Below are 24384 nucleotides of genomic sequence, written 5' to 3' on the forward strand. Positions count from 1 at the left end.
CTGTTGCGACTGTGTGAGTTTCTGGCCTGAGGCAAAACAGACTCGCTAAGGATATTGCCAAAGGCTAGCTGGACTGTGAAATATCACTGGAACAAACATCAGAGTGCACCAGTGGACCTGAGGAGTCCATCATTAAAACATTCAGACTCTAAAATCCTGGAACATCCAGCCTGCCTGGATTCAGCCTCTCGGAGACGGATTTTCTTACTAATTAGCTCTGTCTCTAATTAACATCAGGTCAGACCACTGCAGAGCGATTAAAGAGCTTCTGTAGAGAATTAAAAAGAGCATCAGACAATGTGATATGCAACTATTACATTAATTATTGTGATGGGAAACAAAACACGTATGTAGAAATAACCTCATTAAGAGGGTTGGGATTGTAAACCACATCACAGGCAGTACTATCATTATTCTGGGTGAGCAGAAGGTTTCTCTTCAATCTTTCAAAAAAATATGTCCTAAACTTTAGTCAGTCCTAAACTTTATTGTCCTAAACTTTAGTCTGTCCTAAACTTAAGTCAGTCCTAAACTTTGGTCAGTCCTAAACTTTATTGTCCTAAACTTTAGTCTGTCCTAAACTTAAGTCAGTCCTAAACTTTAGTCTGTCCTAAACTTTAGCCTAAACTTTATGTCCTAAACTTTAGTCAGTCCTAAACTTTATTGTCCTAAACTTTAGTCTGTCCTAAACTTAAATCAGTCCTAAACTTTATTGTCCTAAACTTTAGTCTGTCCTAAACTTAAGTCAGTCCTAAACTTTAGTCTGTCCTAAACTTTAGCCTAAACTTTATGTCCTAAACTTTAGTCAGTCCTAAACTTTATTGTCCTAAACTTTAGTCTGTCCTAAACTTAAATCAGTCCTAAACTTTATTGTCCTAAACTTTAGTCTGTCCTAAACTTAAGTCAGTCCTAAACTTTAGTCTGTCCTAAACTTTATTATGTGCTAAACTTTAGTCTGCCCTAAACTTTATTATGTCCTAAACTTTAGTCAGTCCTATACTTTAGTCTGTCCTAAACTTTAGTCAGTCCTAAACTTTATTATGTCCTAAACTTTAATCTGTCCTAATCTATAGTCAGTTGTAAACTTTAGTCAGTCCTAAACTTTATTATGTCCTAAACTTTAGTCAGTCCTATACTTTAGTCTGTCCTAAACTTTAGTCAGTCCTAAACTTTATTGTCCTAAACTTTAGTCAGTCCTAAACTTTGTTGTCCTAAACTTTAGTCTGTCCTAAACTTTAGTCAGTCCTAAACTTTATTGTGTGCTAAACTTTATTATGTGCTAAACTTTAGTCAGTCCAAACTTTATTATGTCCTAAACTTTAATCTGTCCTAATCTATAGTCAGTTGTAAACTTTAGTCAGTCCTAAACTTTTTGCATGTTGGGTTTTGGTAGGTTGTCTCGTGGTTCAATTTGAAGCGGGTTTAAAGCTTTGGTTCTGGGAAGACCTCTACGCTGTGGCCCCCGGTGCTAACGGTCCATACATTCACAGCTCTTATTATTTTGTAATTGGTGAACTTTTGCTCACTCCTTCACCAGACCTCAAGTTCTTCATAGATCCTATGTTCTTGTGACATGACTTGTTTTCTTTTACTTCGTTACATAAATTTGACATTTGACAATTTGAGGGCGGGGCTGGGGACACATGACCAGCATAATTCTGAGATCCTGGTGACAGACTTACAGCAGTGGCAAATTTCAACTCACCATCAATGAGACCGGTCCGTCCATGACTGGAATCTTACAAATAACAGCAAAAATAGTTTTCAGTCAGAGCCTGTTTTAGTTTTACCAGTGTTGATGTGTGTCACAGAAAAGTACACTATATTGCATAATGACCACATTTCTACCCAACGTGTGTGTGTGTGTGTGTGTGTGTGTGTGTGTGTGTGTGTGTGTGTGTGTGTGTGTGTGTGTGTGTGTGTGTGTGTGCGTGTGTGCGTGTGCGTGTGTCCCAGATCATCCCTCCATCTGCTCTGGTGTTTTATTAAAAATCAAACAGCATCCTCAGGGCCCGCTTTACTTATTCACACACACACACACACACACACACACACACACACACACACACACACACACACACACACACACACACACACTCACTCAGTAACATAGCTCAAGCTGGGATCACTTATACAGATTTTTCATTTATTTATTGTTCAAATTTGAGTCATTTCTGTCTTTCATCTAAAATTATTTTTATTTTTTTTATTCCCAGTTTTGATTCTGAAAAACATCAAACTTTAGCATATGAGAGCACAGTTTGTTTCTTGTTTTCTACCAATAGTCAACTAAGATTTACTTCCATAAACTTTAACATGTATTATTGTAACCATGGCGATATAGGGCCACTAACCTGAACGAAGCCTTTACTAACATTTTATATTAACCCAAACCACTATCTTTCCCCAGACCAAAGGAAAGTGCCTAATCCGCGTCTATTATTATCAAGTTTCTGATTCAAAGAACATTGAGATGCCAATGATTTTATGATCCGTGCCATAATTCCAAAGCAGCACGAAACTTATTCAAATTAAACTTATTCAAATGAGACTGTAACGATACAGAAAGCTGCTTCTCTACAGATGTGTCCTGACATGTAAACCTGCAGTGGACTGAACATATACAGTGTGTGTGTCTAATACTCTGAGAGAACACACCCGACATGTGTTTGACAGTGATCAGATTCCTGCGTGGAACAATATTCTGCGCGTTACATACCGACTAATGAATCAATTCTTCTTCTAACATGTTCTTTGATTATGAAAATAATTTAAATGCAGCCTTCAAGTTAATCGGCGAGGTGTCAGGTGAAATTACTGTTCCGCTCAGGAGGGATCTACATTCAGTGAGAGGTTACTGAAATATAATGTACTGATGGAAAATAATTATATTATTCAATTCGACTTTGTGCGTGTCTCGGTCTGGCAGATGGTGATGTTCGAAAGACAACACAGCAGGGCTCATCAAAGCTCTTGCCACGTTGCATTATGGGAAACCTAAGATCCTGTGTTAGTGGGCCATAAGTCAGAAAAATGCACAGTATCCTGCACACATGTTGACCATTCCTTCTTTTTAATTTGGTACTTATTAGTCTTCCAACTTCAGGGAACTGCAGTACATGGGTTTTCGCCTCACGTTACGACTACGGCCACTCAAGTTTAATGTTCTAAACTCGCGCGGGCATGAATTTGCGTCCTTTTGCGTCTTTGCATAGACTTCGTATGTAATAGCTCCGTGGGGAATAATTCGCTTTGCGTTTGGTCTGAAAACACCATTACAGTGGATGAGTCGTACCTCAACTCCTCAATTGGCCATTTGTCAATGACAAAAGTGTTTCAAATGATGAGCACATGATTGTTCTCTCAGCTGCTGCCTCTATGTTAGGGTTCATATGAATACAGTCACCTGCTATTACACCATCCTGCTGTCCTATCGACAGGTTAACAGTACCATAGACATGTCACACTTAAGTACTTTTGTACTAACGTAACCTCCATATTCCACTGAACACGGGTCTGTCATGTTGCGTGTGCGTCGGGATTTTATTCCGTCCTCTGCGCGGGTTCATATCCCACCAGGAGTGTGTCAGAAGCGTTTTGTCTACCCGTTTTATCTTACTTCCTGATTTGGTCATGTTTCCTTGATTTCTGTGTTTCTGTCGTGGGTAAACGTTGTTAAATGGCTTCTTTTTTGTCAATTTTGTGTTTATTGTTGTCATGTCCTACTTTGTGCTGCAGACAGCAGGCAAAGTTAATACAGCCTGCTGTGTTTTAGTCATTAAAAACATGAATCCTCCTGTTTATTGTGTAACTATTTTACATACCGTGTCTGTAGCAGGAGGAGAACGCATTTCTTTTCCAAACTGAAAGACTGCGGGGGTAGACGGTGATGTACTGGTGTGTTTATGGGTCGGGAGTTTGCACATGGGTGTTATATTTTTAACATTGACCTGGATTTTATTCTATTTTATCGACTGACTTCCTGCCCAACCGATCTGCTCTTTTCAGCTTGCCGCGGTTTCCGAGCGGCTTCCGTCAAAAGTAGAATCGTTGCCTATCTTTAGCGGGATGGAGATGGAAAATAGCCTTAAGAGCAACCTTAAACTATGTTCTTGGACTTTTTTCAATAAGGAATGAAATAAGTAGAGATATCAAGACATGCCATTAACTCTAATACATTTGGGAAAGGTGAGATATTATTATGAAAAAAACCTTTATGAATGACGTTTGATAAATCTGCTTCTGTTTCCCAGCAGCTGTAATTAAGAAATGATTTAGGTGGCAGACAAGAGAGACAAAAACAAATGAGAATGAAGAGAGGACCAGGAAGCGCTCCGCTACACGTGTCACATGAATGAATGGATTTATCCCGTCCACGTTCCCTAAAGGAAGCCTCTCCACGCTCACTGTTCATTACCATTTAAATGGGACCATCAAACATAAACACACTCACAGCTTCTTTCATTCTCTAATGTAGATTTAAATATGGCTTTCTTCACCACAAAGACAGGCACTCTTCAGAAAGCCTTTACGTGGACTTAATTTCATTGGTTGGAGGTTTATAACCACGACTGCTACTTAATTAACCCTTACCGTTATCTAACTTACCTAAACCTCACCCTCACCGTAAACCACGTTGTCATGTTAAAATTATATTGAGTTACATTCAGGGGACTTTGTTTTTGGCCCATAGAGTGAGGCGGGTCCCCACATGGTCACTGGGTGAACTGTGTATGTCCCCATAACGTGAGTAATACAAGTCGACACACACATACGTGGAGTATCTCCCTCGACTCAGAGCTCACTGGCTATAATGCTCTCTGTAGTGAAAGCTTGTGGGAAAAGGAAGTGGCTCATTACAATTAAAATAAGAGTTATCATCTCTCCTCATGACAGGCACATGAAAACATTAGCAGGGTTCAAAACGAGGCAATATGGAATCAGCTTGTCTTCTTTTTGGCTTTCTGGCACATAACAGAGACTTATAGAAACCCCACAGGGCTTCTGTCCTTTTGATATAGTTGTCTGGCTAATAACTTGGGTAAATGAAAGGCAGCAAACACTCGATGTGACAGAATTTCTTGGCTTCAACCTACAGTGGAAACCTCTGGGAATGACGCCTGCTTCAAAACAAATTACTCAGTTTTGTTCCATGAAATATGGGCAGTGGGACCGCTCAGTATGCATGAATACCAATGAACAGTATCCATAGCTAAAGGGCTGCCTTGACTTTTATAATTTGATTCTATGAATATACATTCATTTACACATTTTTGTACATGCAAAGTATTTGTTTGTTGTCATTTGTTTGTTTGTTTCTATCCATGGCTCCAGTTTGAGTCCATTTGAGTTTATTCGGAGGCTGTTTATATTCACGGGGCTCATTTTTGTGAATCGCAATACAAATGCAGTTCAAAGTTCTGTGACAGAAGGAAATGTAGGTGTTGCCAATGTTTTGGTAATTTGGTGAATACGATAGCATGCACATCTGCGGTGTAGAGGTGAAGTAGGAGGAATAGATATTTAGAAGGTGTGTCACAGGTGACTTTGAATAAGGCCAATCAAATCAGCTCCTCTCATCTCCTTTAAAACCACTGTGTCACAGCGTATCGTCAGTTTGTAATGACTGAAGAAGGAGCAGACCGACACCATCCAAACTTTATACAGGAGGAAACTGACATACTTGTCTGGAGGTTCAGGATCTAATCACTGAATTCATGGTAAAACGAGTCAGTCCACAGACTGATGACGTTAAATCAGCTTTGAAGAGGTTGCTAATATTATAAATAACTCTTCACTGGTATTATGAGAACCGCTGCCCAGTGAAGGAAGATGTTCAATGATATAAGACAAACGCCGGTGTCTTACAAACACCAAACACTGGAATTAATTGACGGTCAATGTGAACAAACAGTGAAATCAGGTGCTGGAACAACGTTGAGGAGTGAGCAAAAGTAAATTATTCACACTGAAAGCTCCCAATGCGATTCATTTATTAACAACACTGATGAAGAGCGATGTGCTCCAAACATCACTGATGTTGTGGTGTTAATAAATACACTGATGTTGTGGTGTTAATAAATAAACTGCATCAGGTGCTTTCAGTGTGAATAATTTACTTTCCAATAAATAATAATAACCCAAGCGACTGTGTATAAACTGCTTTAATCTTTTGTGTGTAAATGTCACAGCATCTTAAACAGCTGGTAGATCACTAATCCAGATGAGTAGATATAAATACTTTAGCATATTTACCTCTTAATGTGTGATTTAATTACAATTTATTTGTAGTTAACCTAAGTGTCTTTTATTTGTATGGCTGAGATCCGCTGCTGCATCATGAAGCGCACCAACTGACTGATTGACATCCAATTCAGTAGACAATCAACTTCATTTTTAATATGATTAACTAAATCAAAAGGTTGCATTCATGATTAATTATTTATGTAAGTGGGATTAAATTCTTAGAACATCCACCAAACCTGTCTGTTTGATTTGAATTGATCGATTCATGTGCGCTGTGAACACTGATGCCCTGAAAACAGCTCTCTGCCGGTTGCACTGCACTGGGACCTGGTCTGAACTGATGGAAACTCGGTGTGAGTGTAGAAAAAAAGCTCCTTGCGCTGTACCAAAAGGCAAATGCATCTGCATCTGTGCTTAGACCAGCTTTGTGCCAGTACAACAATAGGGCCCATAGAGTCATTACATGATTAGATAAGTGGAAGAAGAAGAATACAACCAGTTGGCCATACTTTTCATTCTCTGGTCCACAGAGATCTTAGAAATAAATCTCATAATCTATAACTAAAAAAAGGCATACACAACTACACAAAATGAAACAATAAAAATCAGAGCAACAGTTGTGACATCAACATCTTCTCATCAGAATAAAATGCTGCGCAGGAAATACTGCAGTTACTTTTCTTCTCATTTATTAACTGATTTGAAAGTTAGTTCGATGGTTTGCTCCTAAAACCCCCAAAAAACACAGCCTCACTGCCACACTATTACTATTCATTCATTCATTCTAAAGCTAAAACATCACCTAATCTGAGAGGTGCTGTTTACATAAAATGTCCTATCAAGGCTTTTAACAGCTCTCATGAACCTCCACGTTTGATCTGAGTTGAAAATTGTTACATCAGTTTAATCCATCCAGCATGATTTGTGTAAATACTGTCAGTTCTCTGTTATGAATATAAAGCTGCTGAAACATGGACGGCTGGTTGGAGATTAGTTGCAGCACACACTCCCTCAGACTGACGGTGGAATGGAAGCAGTGGGTTGAGTGGTCGACAGGCTGTTTTCTCACTGCGGCCTGTAATGAATTAAACTGACAGCAACGTACAGAACAGGCCTCCAGATAGCAGCACATTTACATAAATACATGTTGGAACGTCTCTGGGTGTGTATTACAGCAGGTGTTTGTGGGAGTGGGAATCAGTTCACAGCATCACTCAACCTGCAGGACATGATTGTTTAGCAGGAACTGAAATTTTTAACATTTCAAATGGTTTCAGCTGCAGGGGTCTGATTGTTCGCACTAAAGTTAAAGAGCTGCCTCTCTCCCATCGACTGGCATACTGGTAGTTTCACACTTTACTAAAAATACATTGTAAAATATAACTTTTAAAGGATGAAGAAATCAAATCATCACATAAATGTATTCAGCTACAGTGCACAAACCTTTTTATGCTTCCAGGGAAAATGCATCAGTCACCAGTCGGATACAGAGTTGAGGTGCGTTTTATATTCACTTTCTTTTTTAATTATTTTATTATATCATCTATTTTGAATTGCAAACAGGAACACATGAAGCCTGGTCAAAGCTGGGTAAGAACACATTTCACAGCCTGATCTGATCAGCATGTCTCCGCTGGTCCAAGTGTGAGATCACTTTTTAAAGTTTTCTGCCTGAAAAAAACAAAATCAAGCAGCAGCGCAACGACTGAGACCAAGCTGAACAACCCAGACTGCATGGAGAGAAATACAACACATTTCAATGTTCCAATCACCAGGCCGGAGTGAGAGCCAAAATAACTCCAGCATAAAGGCACATTTTCACTCAGAAACTCGACTCTGATGCTGTCGATGCAACAGAAATGAAGCACAATCAGCCTTTCAGTTTGTTTGCTGACTAGGAGTCCATGTTTGTTTGCTTCTTCAGGCACTTCTATATCATTTAGCACAAAGTCAGCTTTTTTCTCACGTTCAGAAAAAAACATCATGAGTGAAGTGGGACTCTGATAAACCTGCTCAGTCCCTCATGAAGTCAGCACAATGTCAGACTCCTCCTCTCTGCTCTGCTTGTCATTATCAGACTCTTCGTCCTTCATTCCTCCTCTTCTCTGTTGTTTGGTGCAGTTTGGTCCTAAACTGTTGGATCACTGCCAATCAGACTGACCGCTGGGATCAGGATTGTTCATTAGCTCTTTTCAGACCGGTAAATTCTTGGTTCTGCACAGTACCTGCATGTTGACACACACAGAGAGTATTTATCAAAGGTTATGGATAGATTTTGCGCTTCGATTATTGGGCTGACATGAAGAGTTGTGTTGTGTTGTGTTGTGTTGTGTTGTGTTGTGTTGTGTTGTATTATGTTGTGTTGTGTTGTGTTGAGTTGAGTTGTGTTGAGTTGCAGCTGCAGCTGCAGTGTTTGTGCTGTCAGAGGTGCACAGAGGAGAGGAAAGCTCTGCTTTGCTTGGCTTTACAGTGGAAACTATAATAGAGGCTGACTCGTAGATAACCTCGCTGCCTTACTGTCGGTCTTCTCGTCGCCCCGCTCTCCCTTTTGTCTCTGTTCCTCCCATCTCAAATCTCAAATCATAAAAGCATAAGTAACGCTCCATGTGAGTACCTGCGTGTGTCTGTGTGCCTCGCTATGTACGAGGGTAAACAAAAAACAAGTGCCTGCTTTATGGTAACTCATCACTTGCCAGACCTCAAAAATACTATACTGATGGGTTATTATCAAAGAGAAACATGTTGATTCAATGGTAGGACCTGTAGCTGCAGCACCGCACTTGACACTCACAAGCAAGCAAGCAGCAGCTAAGACGTGCGTCGGAGGTAACGCACACGCCAGGCAGGCAGTGTGTTCCAGGCCTTAAAACCCGCATGTATCTACAGGATACACACTGAGTCTTTATTTCTCTCCGTCTCCCTCTCCCAGACCTTTAGATGAATATTTCACAGTGGCGTCTTGTGATTACACAACTATTACCAGTGCTGTGCTGAAAAATTCAAACTGTCACTCATCAAATATTCACTGGCTTTCCTCTCATCAGTGGCCTGCATGAGGAGAGAGGGATGAAGGGGTGAAGGAGGAGATGAAGGAGGAGAGTGAGGGGTCACTGGGAATTCAAACGCCGTCTGATATCTGGAAGCTGTCGGGGCGGATTTTAGTAACTGCACTTCCTGTTGAAGTGTCGTTGAGCAACACCCTGAAGGCCCCGCGGCACTCGTTCTCTCCTCTAAAGGTTCAGCTGCACTCTGCGAATGGAACAGAGGGTGAATATGTACGCAGAAACAGAGAGAGTAAATGCTGCCTTTTATTTATGTAATGTGGAATTATTTATCAGCAGTTTACAAGATATCGCCACAAAACAAAGATATGTTAACGAGAGAAGAAAGCTGACAAGAGACAGAAGTCACATGTGCTTTTAGTGTTGAGAACAGTGACCGCTGCACGTCTCCATAGCGACCTATGAATTGCAGACGGTAGTAATCCATCTAGCTTCAGGTTGGACTGAATGATTCCAGCATTGACCCCTCGGTGGGTGTGGCTCTTCAGGAAAGCAAGGCACAAGTAAAAAATGATGACGTTATTTCTTCATCAGCCAAAGATGGTCCCGTCTCAGTTTAGGCAAAAGAAAAAGTAATTTTGGCGATATTAAGGAAATTAAATCAAAATCTGTCATTTTCCATTCTGCCTTTCCAGTTCAGTGCTCCATAATTCACATAAAGAGACTCAATCTGTGAGTCTGGCTCTGTCTGCAGCCGTCTGTCTGTCTCTGCTTAGCTGCAGAGCAGCCGGGCTTTATCTCTGAGCTCTGGGATCTGTGCTGGTGTCTATCACAGTCTGAAGCTTCACTGCTGGGAGATAAGAGGAGGAGGAGAGACTCACTCTCTCCCTTCACTTCACTTTATTTGATTTGATTTCTGCTCATTCTCATTTTATTTAAAGCGCTGAAGAACATCCACATTAAATCATCTAGTGTTGCAGTAAACAACTCCTACAGTACAAATACTTTGACCTGCTAATGAAATATGCTGAAGATATATAAATAAACAGTAGTATCGCCGGGTTTCCAATCAGATCATTTAGATCCACCGCTGGCTCCTCCCCAGCTTATCCAAATATGGTCCCTTCCTGCTCCAAACTGTTCCGAACTAGCAAGATGGCGCTGGATAAAATCGGAACTCGAGGCTTCATAACGGCCGTTTATGAACCAACGGGTGACGTCACTGCTGGTTGCTGCTTGGTTGCACCTCTTAGTAAAAGGACCTCAGATACGACCTGTGAACTTTTAATGTAAACAAACAGAATCTCTTCATACATGTGCATCCCTGCACATTATGAGTGGTGAAAAACTTGAATCAGTGCCAAAGTATCCTTTCAGGTGATATTGTGCTTGAATGTTCTGCATATTTCTGTTCTTGCATACATTTACATTTACAGTATATCAATATATTATACTTGCATTATACATTTGCACTGGAAGTAATGTGAACATGATTATAACCGATCAGCTTAAATTTGAATCATTATTAAGCACCCAATATTATGTTGAAATATTGGATATCGTAGAAACCAGATGAAAAGTTGTTGTTGCTGAATTCAGCTGATAGATTCAGTATTGACATTTTGCTGCTTGGCAGACAGTGATCTAAAGTATTTCTTTTTTCAGTGTTGAATTTCTCCCAAAACCAGTTAATGGTTTCAGAGAAGATGCATGCGAATGTAACTTTGTGCTGCAGAGTCAGTGCCGGAGTGCTGAAGTTGGTTTGTGATGGAGAACATGTCGTTTGTTCAGTGTGAGTGTGTCAGCCAAACTATCCTGCAGCCACGACGTTTGGCTCAGTTCAAACTTCTTGGATTCACATGTTGATTTGAAAGGTTAAATCAGTAAGAAGCAGGCACAAAATGTTTCATCGGCATGAAGCAGAGCGAGTCGATCAATCCGACTGACAGCTTTCATCTGATTTGACTTCTTAAATCCACATCATTCAGGGAGGGGAGACGGAGAGGGGAGGTAGGATGAAGGCGCCAGCTCTTCCATTTGTGCAACGTTCATTGTGAGTCACCATCATTGTGTTTTTGTGTGTGAAATGTTACTGCAGAGTGTCATCTCTCAAATGAAACACTGACACAAAGCCTTCATGGGTCTCTGCAGGAATAAACTAAGATCATTAAACATGTGTGGAAGATAACAGTCAGCACACCATTAAATATCGTGTGTACGACATCCTGAAACACTCAGAATCAGGGAAAAAGAATGCTGAATACTAATGGGCCCCAGCCGGTCCGGTACAGTGACCATATTACTGCCACCTCCATGCCCAATGACATGAGAAGCTTTCATTTCAAATTAAAAGCCCTCATTTAAAATTAAAAGCCCTCTTTTCAAATTAAATCCCTTGTTTCAAATTAGAATCCCCTGATTCAAATTAAAAGTGTTTCAAAACCAATCCAGGATTTTGACTTTGATTAGTTTTAATACCTTCAGCTGCCCCTCAGTTGAGTTTGTGCAGGAAAACATGTGGATGGAAACAGTACCTGAGGAAACATCTTCACTCAGCTCAGCCCTTTTCATTTTGTGAACTCTGCGTTGCTTCCACTAAAAGTCGGTCAGTCATCAGGCTGTGCCGGCCAGCACCAACCAGCCAGTGTAATTTTTTCTTGTTTGTTGGTTTCTCTTGTCTGTCTACACGGCATTACTTTGCTGTCAGCCTTTGTGACATCCTCCTTCTGCCTCCAACTCCCCCTCCCCCTCCCCCCCAAGCCCAGAGCAGCAAACCAATTATGAGTGGGTGAGAGATAGGAGGGTTGGGTGTGGGGCGGGCTGGTGCTCAGAGCTCTTAGATCAGCATGCTCTGCCTGCCTCCGTCATTTAACATCACAGAGGAAAAGAGCGACACACAGAGAAGATGGGTAGCATAGGGAGAGAGAGAGAGAGAGAGAGAGAGAGAGGAAACAGTGGACAGGCACAGGGAGAGAGGAGGTGGAGTTGGTGGAGAGGGATCAGAGAAGGAGCACTGAGCAAACGAGACTAAAAGAGGCTGTGAGAGTCTGCAGGGAGCTCAGGACTCTCCGCTCCACGGAGACCCGGAAGTGTTAAGGTGAAGTAATTAGAAGCCATCATTTAGCAACGCTGTACAGAGCCCACACTGGATAAATGATGTGCTATCAATTTACACACCCTTCCAGGTGTGTAAATTCCAGGGTGTGTGTTTGTGTCAGAGTGTGTGTGTGTGTGTGTGTGTGTGTGTGTGTGTGTGTGTGTGTGTGTGTGTGTGTGTGTGTGTGTGTGCGTGCATGCGTGCGTGTATTCCTGCTCTATCTCTGAACCAGCTGGAGCTTTTGAGCGTCAGACTGGAGACGAGTTTTTGAAGAGCAAAGCCTGTTTCAGAGGTTTTATTTAGAACAAAAGGTGGCCAAGTTCTCTGTCACACAGCGGGAAGCTTAATAACTGAATAACTACAGATTGCCGTGTAGAAGTCAACATAGAGCTCAGTACAGGAGCAAATGGAGAGAAGTTACTGGTTCCAGACATGCTCCCACCTTCCAGTTTACCACTTCAGTTTCCTGCGGACGATGTCGTCAGTGTTACACCACATAGAAACACGAGATGATAAACTGTCTGGCAGGTTTAAATTTGAATGATCTCAGCTTTGTTTCTGAGAGATCACGTTTTATGCCTCAGCTGTGTAGTGATTCCAAACAGAGATTCATTGAACTGAACTGATTTCACTCCAGCATGAGTCTCTGAGCTCCCACGATGCACACACATTAACATTGATGTCAAATTTCTCACTGACATATAAGTCAGCGTATTTTCACACGATGTTCACATGTTTTTTTTTCTAAGTTAAAACTTAACAAAGGGTTCAACACAAACATCGGCCCGATGGCCAGTAAAAGTCTACGCCGGGAAAGATGGTTGGCTGCTACTGGCCCGAACGGGTCTGCAGCTGAGTGTCCGTAGACGAGCAAGACTGTGTAAACTAACTCGTGTTGGCGACTCTTGACGTTCAGGGCAGAAAGTTATGTGGTCAGTTTGGCTGAAGAAACAAAGACTTTGCCATTTTGATGGGTAGAGGTAACAAGAGAACTGGGAAATATTTGGTGCTCTTTAATTATCTGCTGCTGGTGCATCTAAATTAATCTAAAAATGCATTTAGGGGCGGCACGGTGGTGCAGTGGTTAGCATTGTCGCCTCACAGCAAAAAGGTTCTGGGTTCGAATCTGGTCCTGGGCCTTTCTGTGCGGAGTTTGCATGTTCTCCCTGTGCTTGCGTGGGTTCTCTCCGGGTTCTCCGGCTTCCTCCCATCATCCAAAAAAACATGCACCTCAGGTCAGGTTACCTGGCGCCGCGCTAGTGGCAGCCTGTTGCAGCAGCTCCCCCCTGAGAGCCCCCCTGCTGTAGTGAAGAAATTTCCCCTCGGGGATTAATAAAGTGTATAAAATCAAAAAATCAATCAAATCAAATGAAAAAGTTTGTCCTCTGTACGCAGCATCTGCCGACAGTCTGTGAGGCGTTCAGGGAACACCAGTAAATTGTTTGCAGCCGTTAAAGGCTCGTCAATAAATTGTGGGTACAGTAAATAACCTGTGTTACACTCTGCCCCTCTAAACTACATAAGTCTTTGTAAAAACATCAGTCACAGTCACTCCACCTGTGAAACTCTGAGATCTCTTAGTTATGTCTCAGATATTGACACGAGATTTTTTTTTATGAAGGTCATCCAAACTCAGGGATGTTATGATCATAAGTTCTGTTCTTATATAATCACAACCAAAACCAAAAGGAACATCACTGTTGAATGTATTGTGTATAATAAATCTCCAAAATTATGGGGAAAGCATTACTTTAGTTTTTTGGTTGCCGGGCCAGTAAAACTCTGATTTCACTGGCCAAGTGCGCCAGCGAGGAAAATATTATTCCATTTTACCCCGAAGCTGAAGGTAAGGTCAAGTGAATGTCAGACATCTTGACAATGGAGATTTCTCACAAGCATCCCAATATAAAATATGTGTTTGTGAGTGACATGTTGATGCCTCACACACTTGAAAGATGCTGCTGTGTGATAGATGCTGCAGTCATTCTGCCGCCTCATTTACATCCTTCCAGAACAACTGAGACAGTGAGACCAGATAAGATGATACACTCATGTCATGACATCATTTATTTGTGTGTGTGTGTGTGAGTGCGTGCATGTGTAAAGTGTCTGTCAGTTCCGTGATTTACAAGTTTTAGTGAGACATTGAAGGTCTGAGAGGACGACAGCTGAGAGATGGAGAACAGTTATCACAGAGCTCTGAAGGAGAAGAACAGTTTATTCTGCCTTAGCTGGAGCTGCCGTCCATCGTCTGTGAGAAGAGTTACACACACACACATTAACACAAACAGAAACACCTAATACTATACAGTGGTGTGAAAAAGTGTTTGTCCCCTTCCTGATTTCTTTTTTTTTTTTGCATGTTTGTCACACTTAAATGTTTCAGATCATCAAACAAATTTAAATATTAGTCAAAGATAACACAAGCAAACACAAAATTCAGTTTTTAAATGAAAGTTTTTATTATTAAGGGAGAAAAACAATCCAAACCCACATGGCCCTGTGTGAAAAAGTGTTTGCTCCCTAAACCTAATAACTGGTTGGGCCACCCTCAGCAGCAACAACTGCAATCAAGCGTTTGCGATAACTTGCGATGAGTCTTTTCCAGCTGTGGAGGAATGTTGGCCGACTCATCTTTACAGAGTTGTTGTAATTCAGCCACATTGGAGGGTTTTCCAGCACCAACCTCCTTTTTAAGGTCATGCCACAGCATCTCAATAGGATTCAGGTCAGGACTTTGACTAGGCCACTCCAAAGTCTTCATTTTGTTTTTCTTCATCCATTCAGAGGTGGACTTGCTGGTGTGTTTTGGATCATTGTCCTGCTGCAGAACCCAAGTTGGCTTCAGCTTGAGGTCACGAACAGATGGCCGGACGTTCTCCTTCAGGATTTTTTGGTAGACGGTAGAATTCATGGTTCCATTGATCACATCAAGTCTTCCAGGTCCTGAAGCAGCAAAACAGCCCCAGACCATCACACTACCACCACCATATTTTACTGTTGGTATGATGTCCTTTTTCTGAAATGCGGTGTTACTTTTATGCCAGATGTAACGGGACACACACCTTCCAAAAAGTTCAACTTTGGTCTCGTCAGTCCACAGAGTATTTTCCCAAAAGTCTTGGAGATCATCAAGATGTTTTCTGGCAAAAATGAGACGAGCCTTAATGTTCTTTTTGCTCAGCGGTGGTTTTGGTCTTGGAACTCTGCCATGCAGCCATTTCTGCCGAGTCTCTTTCTTATGGTGGAGTCATGAACACTGACCTTAACTGAGGCAAGTGAGGCCTGCAGTTCTTTGGATGTTGTTGTGGGGTCTTTTGTGACCTCTCGGATGAGTCGTCGCTGCGCTCTCGGGGTAATTTTGGTCGGCCGGCCACTCCTGGGAAGGTTCACCGCTGTTCCATGTTTTCTCCATTTGTGGATAATGGCTCTCACTGTGGTTCTCTGGAGTCCCAAAGCTTTAGAAATGGCTTTAGAATCTTTTCCAGACTGATAGATCCCAATTACTTTCTTTCTCATTTGTTCCTGAATTTCTTTGGATCTCAGCATAATGTCTATCTTTTGAGGATCTTTTGGTCTACTTCACTTTGTCAGGCAGGTCCTATTGAAGTGATTTCTTGATTGAGAACAGGTGTGTCAATAATCAGGCCTGGATGTGGCTGGAGAAATTTAACTCAGGTGTGATAAACCACAGTTAAGTTATGTTTTAACAGGAGGGGGCAAACACTTTTTCACACAGGGCCATGTGGGTTTGGATTGTTTTTCTCCCTTAATAATAAAAACCTTCATTTAAAAACTGCATTTTGTGTTTACTTGTGTTATCTTTGACTAATATTTAAATTTGTTTGATGATCTAATCTGATCTGATTTAAATGTGTTTGATGATCTGAAACATTTAAGTGTGACAGACATGCAAAAAAATTGGAAATCAGGAAGGGGGCAAACACTTTGTCACACCACTGTATGTGTTAATATGGGCACTTTTAAGACCTTTCTTTAGCAGTTTGTGTTACATCAAGGATTTACTTCTTTCTTTTGGTTTCATTTCGATAGAGTCAATATCACAGCAACACCAATACCAAATGCACTTGAACATATATACATACACGTATACACAAAACCACACATACATTTGTTGTATTGACACTTGGTTTTGATTGCAATCCTAAATACGTTAAACTCCTTTGTCACGTTCTCGTTTCTTCTTATTTCACTGCACTGACTCAAAACTTATATAAAGTAATTTAAATATTCTTGAAATAAGATTAAATTAAATATCATACTTATCTGAATTTGGAAAAAGTAATAAGATAGTTTATATCTGACAGTATTGGCTGACCAAATTTAAATTACATTTTTCCAAAGTATCCATTAACATTTCAAGCTCAACTTTGCTTTTTCCAGATTTTACTTTACAGATCAGTTGACGCTCATGCATATTTTATTTATTGCATCAATTAAAACCTAAATTCTCTCCTGTTGTGCTTCAACATAATTCGTAAACATGTTTCAACAATCTAAATGTAATGTGTTTAAACTCCATAATTGATACAAACTGACTGTTGAATTATTTACGTCCTCATATGGGAAACAGGTAGATGCTTTCATATTCAACAGGTCACACTGGGGACAGTTCCTGGTACTGAAATGAATCCTAAACCTCATAGTTAAATAACAAAGAACAAATGAAAACGCCTCATTTAATTAAACAGTATTGATATTCATCCTTTTATTTTTTAATTCACATCACTAACCAGAAGAGACACACGTCACACATACAACACAGAGGACATTAGTGTCTGTTGTTTGTCTGTACTTCTGCATCACACACAGTCTCAGTGTCATCCATCATCGGCTCCCATCCATCCTCCACCGGTACCTGCTCACCTGTACGGTGTGCACCATGCTGGTGTGAGGACGCTCACAGAGAAGCAGCACGCATGTTCCAGATCTCAGAGCTGGCAGAGTGACGCTAACAGCTGCTCAGGTGACTTATAGAGCTAATAAAGTCCGACTGACTGTGTGAGCCAGTGAGAAGCAGGCACTGATACTGGAGGCTCGTTAGATGAATGCTAGTAATAAAGTGAGATTGAAAGACTGTGGCGCCGGTCGCCTACTAAAGAAAACGGAGGAGTGGTCGTGTTGTAAAGTCCAGCGTGGATCACTGTGACCTCAGGATACGTCGTTTATTGTACGAGTGGGCCGACATGCTCTCAGCGTTCCAGTAATATAACATATAATTTGGTGCCGAAGCCTTTGAAGAGCTCCATATTTAATGCTGTGGTAGTTGTTTTATCTCGATCGATTTCATTCACACACACGAACAGTTTCATCAGAGGCTTTTTCTTTGTGTCAGTAGCCTCATATTTCTACCCCCGTCCAGGACGTTTTTTTGTGATTGTTGCGATCAAAAATGTTTCATTTTGCAGCGGATTTTCTCCAAAATTGGGATGTAATTTGCAGAAATTTAAGTGATTGGTTCTTTTGTTTAAATTTGTCCCGCCTTTCATCTGTCAATCAAATGAATATTAACATTTAGTTTTTAGGACTTGTTGGCATAATTGATCAATTGAACACATTAGAAAAGTAATTAAATGTACTAAGTTACATGATTTTGATGATGTCATTTAAATAGTAACATTACTTATTACATTTCAACAGTAACCTTCCCGCAGTGATTTTGAATCAGTTATCGACGTCCTGTTATTTCTGCGACTCGGTTCTCTTCACGTCTCCCGTGTCAGTCGTTGAAAGGCAGCAGCTTCGTGCCGGCCGTGCTGTCAGAGAGCCGTGAGCTTCGTTCCCAGTCCCTCAGTCTGTCTGACCTTTGGCCCACCGACACCGTTCAGCATCTGACCTTTGAGCTCCCTGAAAACTGTCCACCTGACAGTTTCTGGCTCCATTCGTCTTCCCCCCTCGCTCTCACATCACTCCCTCACGTGTCGGTGTCACTCACTCGCTCTCTGCGTCCTTGCTTGTCCATTACCGGCTGACCGTTCAGCCCGCTTGTCACCTTGTCTGACACATGGCCTAAATATTAGCATAGGTTGTCCAGTAACTGACAAAGGTCACAGGTCCGATCGCTGCAGCGGCCAACATGTCCATCATTCTTTTTTTTATTTCAGCAAATCCGCCGTGTGCACCGAGTCCCTGGAGATCAAAGAGGCTCAGCTGGACACGATGTGCAGAAACACAAGTCCGTTTGGTTGTTCTTTTGTTTAAACAGCAAGTCGGATCAGTTTGATCAGATTCTGTTCAGAGCCAGTTAGGATCACATAATCCTTTATTTGTTTGCTTTTACAGGTATTAGGATATCTATTTTAAATTATGGTTGCTGTAATGAATCATAAACATCACCAGTTAAATATTTAGGCTCGGTGGATGTAAAGATCATCTGTCATTTCTGGTAACAGTCTCATTTTTACAGGCAGTTTTCAAACATTCAGTATGGCACAATGATGCAAAAATATCTTATATCAGTTCTAATATTTTTTTCATACAACTCACAAATATAGGCATTTTAATGTATAATATTCCCATAAACCTCCATCAGACAGAGTCTCTCCATCTCACAGTAACCAGTCATCAATCTGAATACAGGTCCGTCTGTGTGGCTCCTCAGTTTAATTCAAACAACGTAAATTTTCATTTAGTTCTTTTTTTTAGTTAATGTGGAGTGAAAAAAATATATAATAGCAGAAGAAATAAGTCCAGTTTCAGTAGAGTGTTTGAATAGCTGTCATAATTACCGACATTAAAATCTAAAAGTAATGAAGCTCATAATAAAAAGCTCATTCATGCGTTCCATTGAAAATGTGGTTTCACAGCTTGACGAAGGTCAGGGGTTTAAAAGACTGAAAATTGGAGGCCCGTTTTCAGACTGAGCTGGTTTGAGTACACATCCAGCTAATTTTACATTTCGGTGCATTTTGGTGGCTCAACATGAACACGGCTACACAGAGATGGATGAAACAGTGAATCGCGGGGTGTGTCAGGAAATATGCACTTTATTTCATTTTCATGAATGTGGCTGCAGCACAAACGCAGGTCTAAGTTCTGTTTGCTGGGAGAGCATGTAGGTGTGGCCGACTTGTTGGTAATATGTTGAATGCAAACGCATCTGTGGTGCAGTGGTGGAGTCGGAGGAATAGATAATTAGAAAGTGTGTCACAGTACTGAGGTGCAGAAAGAGCAGACCAAACAACGTCATCCAAACTTTACACAGGAGGAAACTGACATACTTGTCATTACAACAAAAATGTTGAGAACCTAAGTGTCCAGATATTTCTGTGATCTACGATATGCTCATCATCATAGGAAGTGATTACACATGACACTCTCCTCATTAGCTAGTATATATACTGTATATACCACAATATTTGAATTCAACTTCCTGAAATTGTACCACATAATCATAAAAATCACAAAAAACTCATCAAATTGCAAAATGTGAGAAAAACTGCTCCAAAATCCAACTCTGTGGATCGTAATTATCAGAAAAAAAAAAAAACCAAAAAACTTGAAGGGACTGAAAACTGTCATGTGTCATTTGTTTTAGGTCAGCAGATCAAACTCAAACGTCAAACTTCATCAAAGTCGACTTGGATACCAGATCTCAGCACAGATTTACTGCACCTGCAGGAGTAAACCCACAGATCAACAGGGTTTGGACTGAGATGCTGGAAATGCTTCCATGACTCAGCTCTTGTTATTTGTATTGAATTTAAGAAGGGAAGTCAGTCTACCACGGCTGCTCCCTTTTCATGCGTTACTCTCCTGCTGAGATCAAGTCTGCCCATTCGTCACCCTGCCTCCATCCTTCCTCCACATTTCACTTCCTGTTTCATCCTTTTCTTCATGATCTCAAAGGTTGCTGTCGTTTATTCCTTTCTTCCCTAATCACGTCCCCGTCCATGTTTCCCTCCTTCCCTCCACCTTCACAGCCCTAACGCTCCCTTGTATGTCTGTCAGCTGTGAAGGTTGACCGTGTCACTCGTATTAACAGCAGCCTGATGTATTCGGTTCCACCCGGAGAACATTGACGACTCCACATCGGTGGCTCTCAGCTGCCGTGTGAGTCTGCGGTCCCCGGGGAGGAGGCCTGTATGTATACAGCACGCAGCCTATACAGCCCAGCTATGACAGACCCGTAATGATCCTCATGGGGAGATTTCAATTACTGCAGCAGAACACCGTAACAGATTACAGCCAGGGATAAAATTGAATAGGGAATAGAGAGATATAAATATCTCAACAAGAACAAGCTAATGAGAATTACATCAAATCTCCAACACATGCAGAGCGGAGCAGGTGAGCAGAGAGCCGAGGAGGCGGGATCAAGGTCAGTGCAGGTATTATTTCTGCAGTGCAGTCGGAGACGTGCTGCATGATTTCCAAATCATAAATAAAGTGTAATATCAGTGAGTGAAGTGACTGTGGTCAGGGAGGGCAGCAGCGAAGGTATATTAATATTACATATGAATTCAGGCAAGCACGCCAAATGGACAACGTGTGTTTAACTGCACATTTGAAAGACGCAATCCTCACTGCGCGTCGTTAGTAGATCTGCTTGGACATTTTTTTTGCGGGTGATGTGAAGTTTGCACGTGATTTTACACACGCAAACCTTTAGTAAATCAGACTCTAAGTGTGTTTTACAAAATACCACATTTACTCTTAAAATATGGAGACATTTCCCCAGAATTACAAATAATAACAAAGTAAAAACCAGCCATCATTTTAAACACTGAATCGTTTTACTGAGAATCAAATCAATATTAACTCCAAAAAACATTACAGCAAAGACATGTAAAGTTAAAACAATAATGCATTTATAATATATTTATAATCCTACCTGTTAACCTCTAAACTCCACTAGTCCTTTAATATAGTGGTGCCAGTTATGAACAGTAAATTAACTGCTGATAATGTAGTTACAAATGACTTAAATATGTATTTACAGCGTTTCTACCTGAGATGCACTGAACTCTGCTGATGACATCAGTCTGCCTGTGTGTAGTGTGACTTCAGTGATCGGTGCAGATGTTAACCATGTATTCTGTGAGCAGTGAAAGAGGAGGTGGTAAAGGCTCTCTGACTGGGTTTTACTCAGATCTCTGCTGATGGTTCTGTTCTAGTTTCAATCAGTGAGCCTGAAATTGGACGAGTGTGTCGTCGAGCTTTATGTCTATTAGTGAGGCAGTTTAGTCATCAAAATGTCTGTCTGTAATGTGACATCTGTGCAGGCAGTAAAGCACAAACTATATAAACTGTTCTGGGTGGAGATGAGAAGGTAGAAAGTGAGATGTAGCTTCTGGACCAACAGAACCAAACGGACCCATGAACCTGGAGGGAGTGATATATTTCCCGACCCGTCTCCCGCCGACGGGGTTAACTGGAAGCCAGTGCGAGCTGAGACACAAATATGTCAGTAAAGGTGTGTCTGGTGGAGAGCGTCCCGCCTCTGTTGAACCCACATCTTCCCTTCTCTCCTCCAGTTCTCCGCTCTGCTTCTGAAGCCCGTCTCTTATCTTTAAACCTCGTCTTCCATCTCTGGATCTCACCGTCTGCATCTGATGGACCACTAAAGCCTCCTCCTATAATCCTCTAAATCTACCTCACAGTTTCTCCAAACTCTTCTCGACACAGACAGTAACTCACCTCCACACCTCCTCCACTCTGTTTGAAATTCTCCGTAAAAGAACACTTAACTCACAGATATTTGTGTTGCTCCGAGCTGGAGATGCAGCACATCAACTGATAAATATGACCAAAACTGTGGAAATACAAGCCAGGTTTTAGGTTTTATGAATGTTTGAATCCTCTGTTCAATACAGATGTTTTTGTTAGCGATAGTAAGTCACTGCCTGCATCTGGAGACTGATGGAGTGTCTTTTGCTACAGCCCAACACTAATATATTCTCACAGAGTGAAAGTGTTTTTTACTCTGTAAATGAAATAGTCACTAAGTAGTCGGAATGACCCACATCCCCGTCATAGAGAACCCGCAGTACTTCAGACTTTGTATTTCTGACCTCGAGTTGCATTCTGGTTAAAAACTAACCCTTTTCAAGGACACAGATCTCTGGTTGGTTCTAAATATATTCACAATCAGCTGATTGATGAAATAGATGACGAATTACTGACTGAATAATTTCCTGCTTTAGTGGAAACATGATTTACTGATTGGGAGTCTGTGAAGCTGATGAACGATCAGCTTGGATGTTGGTTGTTGAGGCCAGAATGTTTTTTTGTCACTCGGCTGAAACTCCATTTCCCTCCGCACCACACCGCTCCCTCTCCTCGTCCCTCCTCGGACATCTGGATGGAGGAAGTGAGATGTTCATCCGGTCTAAACGTGCCTCTTCTGTGTCTTTTAGGTCCAGTAGCTGTGATAAGCGGCGAGGAAGACTCCGCCAGCCCCCTTCATCATGTGAATCACGGCATTATCAGCCCCTGCACGCTGGATGCCGGGCCGGACGCTGTGGTGATCGGAATGACCCGCATCCCCGTCATAGAGAACCCGCAGTACTTCAGATACGGACACAACTGCAACAAACCCGCCACCTGTGAGTACAGACCTGCATGCAGCGCGATGCATTCATTCATTCATTCATTCATTCATGTTGTGGCGTATTCATGGATCCTGTTTTGGTGTTGTCGTGTATTATGTGTAGTTGTGTTTCGATGTGTAACTCTGTTCCTCATCTAAAAGTGCATCAGACGCTGAAATCCTTCCTTATAACATACAGAACATGTTCATGTTTAGTCATTATCTTTGTGTTTCAACCTGGTACACTGTAGTCCCTACAAACAGTCTGTTATTATTTAAAATATGAATACATCCATCATTTGACCTACTTCCCCAGAACATCCTCAGCACCAGAGACACAAACTTAAAGCGAGTCGGTGCACAGGCAGGTCGCCTGACGGCAGCATGTAGTCCAGAGGAATCCCGAGCTCCGCGCAGCAGAGCTCAGATCATGTGATCCTGCCCGTCTGACTCTCACTGCTCCTTTGATATGATGATTGCTGAGATCAGAGACATCAGTGTCTGGCACAGGGATGTAGGAGAACTCAGACAGATGATGGGGGTTTGTGGTCGGGCTGGACTGCTGCACCTCCTCCCACACACACCTGCAAGGAACCATATGAGGTGGAACCGCTCTCAGCCACTCATCGGATCTCCTACAGACACCAAATAAACACACGAGCAGCAGTAAAAATGCTGCAGAGGTTGTTGGCAACTTGAAGTCAAAATCAAACTTTGTCCTCTTTCTGTGCGCAGAAAAGGTCAGAAGAATCAGGGTGAGGATGGAGGCACAACTGGAAACTTTATCTGGAACTGCAGAACAGAATCAGATTTTACAGCTGAAATGAGACAGACAGAGCAGCCAGTGGTGCAGTGGGAGGAGCCAAACGCATCAGCTGTTAGAAAATAACAACAACAACAATTCTAACAATGATAATACTAATACAGGCATCTGCTAAATGGCTGTTTACTCCATGGACACCTTGTCAATGAATAATAATTATGAAATATTTTTTCAGCTAAATCAATTCCCATCATTCATCACCACATTCGTGTAAAAGGAGCTGAAGATACTCAGCTGATCCATCTGCAGCTCCTGTTTCCTCTTTCTCTCTGACTGAGTTCCAGATGACGAACTTCCCTCAGTATACGAACAGATAGTACTCTGATATGTTAGTACTCCTACATGTTAGTACTCTAACTTGATAGTACTCCTACATGTTAGTACTCTGACATGTAAGTACTCTTGACATGTTAGTACTCCTACATGTGTATTACTCTGACATGTTAGTACTCTTACATGTTAGTACACTTACCTGTTAGTACTCTTATTTGTTAGTACTCTGACATATTAGTACTCTGACATGTTAGTACTCTTACTTGTTAGTACTCCTACATGTTAGTTCTCTTACATGTTAGTATTCTGACATATTAGCACTCTGACATGTAAGTACTCATACATGTTAATACTCTTGACATGTTAGTACTCTGACATGTTAGTACTCTGA

General features: G+C 41.4%; 1 protein-coding gene across 1 annotated transcript in view; it reads left to right on the forward strand.

Annotated features, from left to right (window-relative positions):
- The window catches only part of LOC138205768 (NT-3 growth factor receptor-like), a 158471-nt gene that overhangs the window by 102278 nt on the left and 31809 nt on the right, over positions 1 to 24384 (forward strand). The window contains exon 13 of the mRNA XM_069161988.1: positions 22725 to 22913. Within this exon, the coding sequence (XP_069018089.1) occupies positions 22725 to 22913 (189 nt within the window). The remainder of the gene's footprint in view (positions 1 to 22724; positions 22914 to 24384) is intronic.

The sequence above is a fragment of the Embiotoca jacksoni genome, unplaced genomic scaffold, assembly GCF_022577435.1.
Source record: "Embiotoca jacksoni isolate LCO1_2020_lvr unplaced genomic scaffold, fEmbJac1.0.p SCAF_3, whole genome shotgun sequence".
Taxonomy (NCBI): domain Eukaryota; kingdom Metazoa; phylum Chordata; class Actinopteri; family Embiotocidae; genus Embiotoca; species Embiotoca jacksoni.